The sequence below is a fragment of the Aythya marila genome, assembly GCF_965140915.1.
Source record: "Aythya marila genome assembly, chromosome: 7".
Lineage (NCBI taxonomy): Eukaryota > Metazoa > Chordata > Aves > Anseriformes > Anatidae > Aythya > Aythya marila.
In genome coordinates this window covers 27,768,088-27,777,439 of record NC_139048.1, presented here as the reverse complement: position 1 = coordinate 27,777,439, position 9,352 = coordinate 27,768,088, and the positions used below count along the sequence as shown (strand labels likewise).

Below are 9,352 nucleotides of genomic sequence, written 5' to 3'. Positions count from 1 at the left end.
TTAATCTTGGTATATTCAAACAACTTCAAGATAAGAGGCAAGTGACAACTATCATCATTTTTTTTTTCTCAAGTAATGAAAAGTTGATAACTGAAAAATTAGTAAAAACAAAGGGAATGCTTTAATGAGGGACTTGCAGACACTGCTGCATGCTGTTGTGTTTCTCTGATAGCATCTGTAAACAGATGGACTTCACTTTAAATTTTTTTCATGAAAACATCTTTATTCCCAGGCCTATCTATCTCTTAGGCAAAATTCTGGGATACAAATGGGTTTTAGCATTACTCAGTGAACATGCCACACAGCTAGCCATATGACACGGGGCTCTGCAACAAGACAAATGGGAAGCTTTGTCTTGAGAACCTGCCTAGCGAAGACAATATTTTCCAGTGCACTCCAGCTTAGAATGCCAAGGGTCTGATTCTAAGAGCATCTAGGATTTGATCCTAAGGTTGGGATCAGTGCTGATGACCAAACATCATAGAAACCAGCAGAAAAGCACTCTTCTGCCAGTGACAGATCTTAAATGTCATCTTGCCCATCAGCTGAGGGAAACCCTATTGCTGTTTAGCATTTGGATTATTGTTTGATCTTATTAACCAAGATCTGTTATTTGCTTTGAGCGTGCTACACTTATCACAAATGTGATAACATAGTTAGAAGGTTGTACATGTGCCTTGTAGTAGACAGTTGATCACAATCATCTGTTGAGCAGGCATTTTTCTGCACATAGACTTCCATACATATGATAATGAATGCCTCCTGTGAGGTCTAAATTCTGTCCTGCGAGCATCTGTGCTGTACTGCCAGCTGCAACTAAACAGCTCTTGAACTTAGTGTGCCCAATGCAGTTAGAGTCTGACTGTCGCCAAACTGAACTGTTGGTTTGTCAGTGTCTTGCAATTACAGGGATTTTTGTGGGTGTGCCAGGCTGCACAAGACAGACAGGTCATGTTCAGTTCAGGATCTCTCGCAGGCACGAAGTGACCTGATTTCTCTGATTATGCTTTCAGAGACTGACCAGATGGCACTGAGACAGTAAGGTGCTTATCCTACAGCAAATCTCTGGCCTTAGTCATTCCCTTGTGGACCATCAACCTGAAAATATGGAATTAAATCCCCAACACCTGAAAATATTCATAGCCATGTCTCTGAAACACAGATAAACAAGGAGTAACTGAAGGGCTGAATGATGGCAAACCACACCAAGACACTCTTTCTAGCAGAGACTCAGAACAGAAACAATTTTGGTGAATTTCTTCATGGCCTGCTCTAAGATTAAAGGAAAGTATGATGACTGTAGTGGACCTGAAAGCAACTCAGACAACCATCCAATGCCCAACATAAGCCTTACCATGCTAAATGGCTACTGGGAACCAAAGACACACATTGATTGGAATCAACACTCTTGTGCACATCATTTAATGTGTTTTGAAGTAGGGCTCTGCGTTCCCCACCAGCATTTAAACAAATAAATGCTCGAGTCCTACAGAGAAGTTAGTGACAGAGACAACTGCTCAGATTTAACGAAGAAAAGCTCATTTGATGCAAAAGAAAAAAAAAAGACTGATGTGTAAGAAGGTCTTCCTCTCACCTTAACTGAGAAGAAGTAGTCATGGCTAAACTTAAGCCCAACTCTTCTTTAAGCAAAATTCAGTCAAAAGTAGGTAGAATCCAATCTGCATTCACCATCTGGCAACACTGCTAGATCTGCCTTGGAGGTTGCAGTTGCTGGACAAACCTGAATCAAGTGACAGATTTTCAGATTTGATTCAATTAACACTTAAATCACCAGGAGTCTTCCACTCAGCTCTATCAAGCATTTCTTCATAAGAGTATGCAAACCCGCAAGAGCAAAAGTTTATCCCTCTGTTTTCATGTGTCAGATGACTTTATTATCCACAGTGACATTGTCCATACAGGATTTTGGTTTTCCTTAGCAGATGCAATCACAAAAAGTTGTGAGTGTCCCATACTTCAGATTAACAGAAATTCTCCAGAGCTAAAATCCTGAATTCAGCTACACCCGGACCCTTATAGCAGTTGTGGGCCAGACAGTCTAGAGGGCTGAAGAGCCAACAGCAATAGTCCCATTACACTTTTGAGGGTCATAAAATTTTATGTTATTTGTACAAATTACACCTTCTGATATGCACTTTGAAGAAAAAACCCATGAACTGCCTGTGGCCCCACATTCCCCCTGTCACGGGTGATCATTTCTCCTGTGCCCTGACAATTCAGTCACAGTACTATACAAGACAGACTGATTTGGTGTCAGCTGAGGGTATTAATCTCAAAACAAAGCGAGGGGCCACCTGGCTCACTTAGTTGAGAAGGTCAGACCAGGATCCAACATCTATTCTGGCAGGCACAGAGATATGTCAAAATATCTTTATTGGAACTTGAAGGCTGTGCAATTTTCATGCTTGACAGCCAAACAAACACAGAAAACCACAAGATACAGACAAATGCATTTGTCAGCTTGGGCAAGCTGAATTTACTACTTGATGTAAGCATAGAGCCTGTGTACTTTGAAAAGCCACTGAGTAATATGTTTCTCCTCTGGTAATGCCAAACAAATATACATAGTAGTGAAAGAAAAGCAAGATGAAGAACAGGGGCCTGTAAACAAAGCCATGATCAGATGGTAGCTCTGTTCTACCACACAGGGAAAAAGGTTCAGGAAATAAAAGTCCAATGTTGCTGAGGAAGTACCTGCAGGAGGCTGATGCATGACCTCCTGATACTTGTAGGCCAGGCAAAGAGCCTGTTTGGGCAACAGTCACAATGAGTGGTGAAATAGCTTGAGGAATCCTGCTTTAGTTTGTTCAGTCAGGACTAGGACCTCACAGAAGTAACTTACTTTTGAGTTTGAATAGCCCTCAACCTTACCTTGAGGCTAGTTTGAGAAACTAGGTGAGTAAAAATATTCAAGTACATAGGATGATGTCCCTGCATCCCTCTAAAGACAAAGTATTTCTGTAATAGTGTTGGTGGTCTTTGGGACTTTATGCTTTTGCTGTCAGAACATTTTGCTTGAAGGAGGATTGGAGTGTGGAGCAGACTGTTTGGAGAGTGCGGGGCCAAGATGCAAACATTTAATATCCAAAATACTTTTCACATCTGCTCATCATTCGTGTTCCTGAGATACTTTCTGTGAGCTACAAAAGACAAAAATATGAAACAAATGGGCTTAAGTTCATGTTAGAGAACAGAATCCTCACACCTCTTAGTAATGCTTCGTAAGATATGGCCGTGTTTACAGCTCTGTGTAAACTCCTGATGCAAACATTTAATATCCAAAATACTTTTCACATCTGCTCATTGTTCGTGTTCCTGAGATACTTTCTGTGAGCTACAAAAGACATAAATAAAGTTTGCCCAGAGATTGGCAGCAGAATTATCAAACAGCTCATTCACCAACCTCTTGGCTCAGATCTTGTGAGGATTGGAGGATCCTTTTTAGTCTTGATATGAAAATGCTGTGCATGGTCAGCTCAAAACTAGGAAGATGAGGGTCAGATCTACTTAATCACAAGAGCAGTAAGAAAATAAAGTAATAACAAGCACGTAGGAGTCCTAGAAATTGCTTCAATTGTTCAGTACAATAGAAACACTAACCATGAGAAAGCACAGCCATATGTAAGTGCCCATTAATTTGACTCACAGGAAACACATTTACCTGAAGGTGGTTACAACAGGCATATGACCATCCCCATTCAACTCCCCCAGATTACTAAAGGGCACTGAGACCATCTTTATCATACAGGAAATTACCTCAGGGAAATAGCATTATTCTAAGTATTGAGAGTAAAATTACTATTTTCAAAGTGCTATTTGCCCAAGAGCAGAAAAAGCTTTCCACACCTTGTCACATTCATTAGAAGGAAAGCCAAATTCATAAACCTCCAATTAATTCTGGCTTAAGGACTCACCCTGGGCATAGAAATAGCAGCATATGCAGGAGACAGCTAGAAAAAGGACAGGAGATACCAGAGAAAAGACCCCAGTGACTGCTAATTGTATTAGCAGGGAGCATTTCTCTTTCTCTTTTATTCAGCCCTTTGGTATTATTCTTAACATTTGTTTAATTTCATACTCCAGTGAGTTTTGCTTATTGGCATGATCACACAACTCAAGTGCCTTGAAAGAACAATTGCATTCTGGCTTCAGGAGGAAAAAAAAAAAATCTGACTAGCCTTACACCTTTCCAGAATGCCTTTTAATAACCAGCCGATGACATTCTTCTGGGAAGTTAAAGAACAGGTGTTTTTCCCTCCCCCACCCCAGACATTAAAATACTTGCCACTGTACTTGAATCTGGTCCTCTGGTCCTTCCCAACTACTGGAATCTAGTTTCTCAACCCTTTCTAAATCATAAGTTCATTCTCGCTTGATAGAAATCCACTTCCAAGTGGATTTTAAGCACTGAGAGCAAATGTTGCAGGAACAAATTCATCATGTGCTTAGCTACAAAGAAAATCCATTTGTCTATATAAAAGAAGTTATTCATATAAAAGGTTAAATATATATATATATACTGATAACTAGAGACAGTAACTTCAGCCCTTCCCCATCTAAAAATGCAGTCCAAAGCGATACAGCCAGCTCTCATCTATCTTGTTTGGGGAGCTAAATCCCTGTTTGGTACAGAGGAACATGCAACTGAAAAAATCCAGTAGCAGCCAGACAGCTTTACCTGTCTCTTTAGACAGCAGGTTAATGTTAACAAGATGAAGGAGCCTGGGGGACTGAGTAAGCATTATTGACTGAAGCCCCTCCCAACTAAAAGAAGAATAGCATACATTCAGGCCCTATCTGTAAAAGGAAGACCCTCAACCAAGTGAAGCACTGTGAGATGTGCTGGCAGGCAGATGCTCTTCTTCACCCTGCTCAGTCTTATTTTAACCGCGGAAGGGGTCCAGGAATCCGCAGAGGGTCTGGCTGAGCACAAGGCTTGCAGTATTTCCTTGTTTGCACTGGCGCCGTCTTGGAAGGCACACCTGTAAAACAAAGATGGAAAGAGAAAATGGGAAGAGATGTTTAATTGGAAGTATGTAGAAAGGTACAAAACATTAGTACCAGAAGCTGAACCATTTATATGGCCAGGCTTTGATTATCAGCAATCTGGAGGGGGCAGAAAAAAGGGGAGGGAGGCATGTAAAAGCAATATTTTTTCTTCATTACATTGCTGGAGATCACCCACAACTTGCAGCCTTTTTTTCCTGTACAGGGAGCACAATCACTGGAAGTATGAATCCTGCTGCTTTTGCAGGAAGCTTCCACAAAGCAGATGTCTTCAGACAGTACTACTCCAGAGCTCAAGTCCCACGGCCAACACATTGCACACCTAGTTGTATTACACTGTTGTCCCCTTACTATCATCACACTTACCTGCTTTCCTGAGAAGCCACAAGCCAACGCTGGCTTGAAACATTTGTTTATTGGGACAGTAATTCTTTATGTTAAAAGGACATAGATCTAGGAAAGCAGGGAGGTTGCCTCAAAGATAAGTAGCCAGTAGGGTTAAATTATCCCCCTTCCTTCAGCCACACTCAGCCTTTGAGTGGCTTTGCAACTTCCCCTAGGCATATGCCTAGCACAGACAGCAGAGTGGAGTAATGCTGAAAAGCAGGTAGTGTGCTTGCCTACAGACTGTGTAAAGCAAGTCATATTCCCCTAGAAAAGAAAGCAATGTGAAAGCACAAGTGACCCAGAAATCTCCTGATAATTAATAATAATAATCATAGAATATCCTGAATTGAAAGGGACCCACAAGGATCATCAAGTTCAACTCCTGGCACCACACTGATCTACCCAAAAATTCAGACCATGTGACTAAGTGCACAGTCCAAACGCTTCTTAAACTCCGACAGGCTTGGTGACGTGACTACTTTGCCATGACACTGGGAAGCCTGTTCCAGTATGTGACCACCCTCCCAGTGAAGAACTTCTTCCTGATGTCCGGCTGGAACCTCCCCTGCCTCAACTTGACACCATTCCTGTGGGTCCTATCACTGGTCACTAAAGAGAAGAAATCGGCACCTGCCCCTTCATGCCCCTCGGGAGGAAGCTGTAGACTGCAATGAGGAAGAAATAGCTATAATAATACCAAACCAAGTCAACATTGTGCATTTCCAGTCCAGAACTGAATATGAAAGAAAACTCTGCTACCTTTAGCTTTGGGCAGCTGCTGTGTTAGGCCTAAGCTTTTATGTTTGTGTCTCAGTAAGAATCAAAACACACTCAGATCAAGCACCGACATATAAGCAGATCTGTAACAGACAAGCAATTGCATGCAACAGACAGGTGGACACTGTATGGAAACAAACACCATTCCTTGACCTAAAAAAGGTTTGGCTGCAGCTTGGGACAGGAGGCGGTTACAGTAAGCAGGCTTGAGAGCTCAGCGAACTAAGGACAGTCTAACAGGGGACAAGTAAAGGGAGGTATTACTGGGTTTGCAGCAGAAGGCGGCATTTCAGATTCCCATACTCACGTGTACGGAAAAATCAGTTACATCACAGGAATTTTTATCTATAATGATTATTTAATTACTACAATTAAAATGTAGATATTGTTACCTTTAGTTGCCTTTTTGTTGACTTTGGCTAGTTTTGAACAGCAGACTTTTTTAACCTTCCGACCTAAGGGTGAAAAAATTATACATTACCAATGGAGACAGAGGATGCAACACACATGCATGCCAAATGGCTTAAGAGTCCAGACATTTTGGTTACTGTATTTACCATTGAAATCCTTGAACAGAGAGATCTGTGAAAGAAAACATCAGCATGACTAATTTTTTACACCCACGTGTAGCCTTGTTCCTAGCATAGAACACGAATTAATTTGTTCTCTTCTATCATTACTAGTAGACACAATATGCCAGATGCATTGTGAAGACTTTTACCCTTTGAAATGTTACATGTTAGCTGGCAATATAACCAGCAAATTCCAGCTGTCTTAACATAACAAACAGACTTTGCACTGTTTTTACGGTTATGTTGCTTAATGAAAGTATAAAAGATTACCAAGAGAACAAAAAGAGCATCTCTGTATCCATATGGGTACACAGAGGTGTAGAACAAATTGCTTTGGACAGGCAAAGCCGTTTAGTCACTCCCTGCCTACTAGACCCAAATACATGAGCTGCTGATTCCACTTGAATGTTTGGTACAGAGTGCTGGATATGTTATAGGGAGAACAAAGATGACACTGCAGTGAGCTTGGAGCAGAGGTAGAGCAGGAAGAACAGAGGTCGTCGAATTCTCAACAAAATCTCACATATGCTCAGTGTTTCCAGAAATCCCTGTGGCATGGTTCTACAGCCAAGGCAAGTGATGGTCACTGCTCTAGCATCCAAGAGGTCTGAGGTGTCACAGCATCATTTCATTCTGATCTAACAAAAAACATGCCTTCATTTTGTACATCCAGGTAATTCTACCTCAGCTAGAATGAGTAAAGCTGCTCTGGGGCAAGAACAAACTACAGCCAGGAACTGAGAAGAAAAAACACAGATACAGTTCACTCTAGACTGCTCCTCACACTTCTGTACCAGCTGCTGCACTCAAGCATGTTAACACGTATACATGCTTTGACAACCTCAGGCACATTACTGACAGCCTTTCCAATCCATGTGTTTATGGATAAGGATCAGTATAACCCCTTCTCTGCCCTTTCTGACCCAGCAAAGGCATCAACCCCCTAGGAAACATGCTTAGAGAAAGGAACATAATTACAAGGCAAGTCTTCAGTTATTTTTACTGGGTGTTGCCATTTCCTCAGACATATTTCTGCCATGTTCCTAAAGACCCATCTCAATATTCTCCAACTCCCTTTGAGTTCAGGTAAACATACAATGATACTGCTCTAGCATTCACTCACCCTCTCCACAGCTCTGGCAAACAGATTTACAGCTCAGAACAGGCTCCAGTAAGTGAGAAAACCAGGCTACTCGAACAGCTTTAAAGAGCTTTCAGTGTTTCTCCACACCCATATTCACACAAGATGATTTTTTATGAGGTTTCTAAAAAATATGAAGCCTGACAGATCTGCTGCTTCTGACCTTTGGAAACTTAGCTTATTTGTTTTTCCTTATCTCATATTCATTCACTATATCTTGCATTGAAAAAATAAACACCATGGAACATGGTAGGTCTCCGAGTTTTCCAATATCAAGCACCAAATCCGAACAGATAACTAAGAGCTACACCTTTTAAGTTTAAATTCCAACTATACTACTTCTCTTGCAAACCCAGAATGACATCTACAGGTATGTGGGTGTGGACAAAGAAACACACTTTTAAGGCTTAACCTGCTCTGAGTTTGTGTGCTTTGGAATGCTGCAAAATGGTAAATGGGTGCCACAGGGTAACACAGTATGTAATATCTGTGGTTAAAAAATTAAAATTAGGACTGACTGAAGGTCAGGAGAGCTAGTCATCTGTTTCACTGTTCTGTACAAAACTTATTTACTCCAGTTCTGGGGAACTGTTTCACACTCCCTTGTTGCATAAGAGTAGAAACTTTTTCCATTAACATTTTTCTCACCATGCAGAAAATCTGTAAATCTTATAGTGCCTGATAGTTATCTACTGGAAAATATAAGAAGGATTTTTTTTTTTCAAGATTGGAGATGGGGAGCAGGTTTCAGAACACATATGAAGGTAAAAGTTAATCACGCCGTATGATGTGCCACAGACAGTAACAAAGGAAAAGCTACAAACCTAACAAAGCACTGATACACGTTCTGCAGCTCTAAATTCTTTCCTAAATTTATTCTGTCCTTTCCAGTTGTCAAGCTCTGTTTGTTTTCTTTAATTAAGATCAACATACAGTTAGAGAATAAGCTGGTTTTTTTTAAAAGTCACAAGGGAAAAAAAAGCATCGGAAAAGAAAGAAGACAGTTGTATTAGAAGAACATACAGTACCTTCTGCAGTAAAGGCATTGAGGCACAAAAGTAAGACAAACAAAAAGCCATAGAGTGCCAGGAGCTTCATCCTTACAACAAGTTAGGAGGTGTCTTCAAGTAGGCTGAAGTAGTGTTCTGGTCTGCCTCCAGCGTAACCTCACATTTTTATAAGGTGGATTGGAAGGAATGCTATGTTCAGAATGGGTGGAGATTTGGCCTTTGTATTGCACTTAAGGGTATGAAAAGAAAGAGCCCTTCCTACTAGGAAGAATAGTTACTCATAAATCAGGCAGCAATTAGCTGCATTAGAGAACGTCCTAACAGTTAGAAGGGAGCACCTGTCTTTGAGTACCAGGGTATACAGGGATGCTCTGAGGCAGGATTCGTCCTGTGGTTCACAGCAGCCTCCTGAGGTGACTCTGTGTGTTCCTTTGGAT

At 41.1% G+C, this 9,352-nt stretch overlaps 1 protein-coding gene across 1 annotated transcript; it reads right to left on the bottom strand.

Annotated features, from left to right (window-relative positions):
• Positions 1–1,523: 1,523 nt before the first annotated feature.
• Positions 1,524–9,065, bottom strand: GPR15LG (G protein-coupled receptor 15 ligand). The gene is made up of 3 exons (XM_082765398.1): positions 8,934–9,065; positions 6,585–6,647; positions 1,524–5,003 (listed from the first exon to the last, which is right to left on the bottom strand). Exons 1-3 carry the CDS (start codon positions 9,001–9,003, stop codon positions 4,900–4,902), a joined length of 237 nt encoding a protein of 78 aa, XP_082621524.1. The 5' UTR covers positions 9,004–9,065; the 3' UTR covers positions 1,524–4,899.
• Positions 9,066–9,352: the final 287 nt, after the last annotated feature.

Excerpts from the sequence above, each read along its gene's own strand:
- GPR15LG (XM_082765398.1), bottom strand. The coding sequence starts at position 9,003 with ATGAAGCTCCTGGCACTCTATGGCTTTTTGTTTGTCTTACTTTTGTGC. Across the intron at positions 6,648-8,933 it reads CAATGCCTTTACTGCAGAAG|GTCGGAAGGTTAAAAAAGTC; the intron begins GTACTGTATGTT and ends TTTCACCCTTAG. Across the intron at positions 5,004-6,584 it reads CAACAAAAAGGCAACTAAAG|GTGTGCCTTCCAAGACGGCG; the intron begins GTAACAATATCT and ends TTTGTTTTACAG.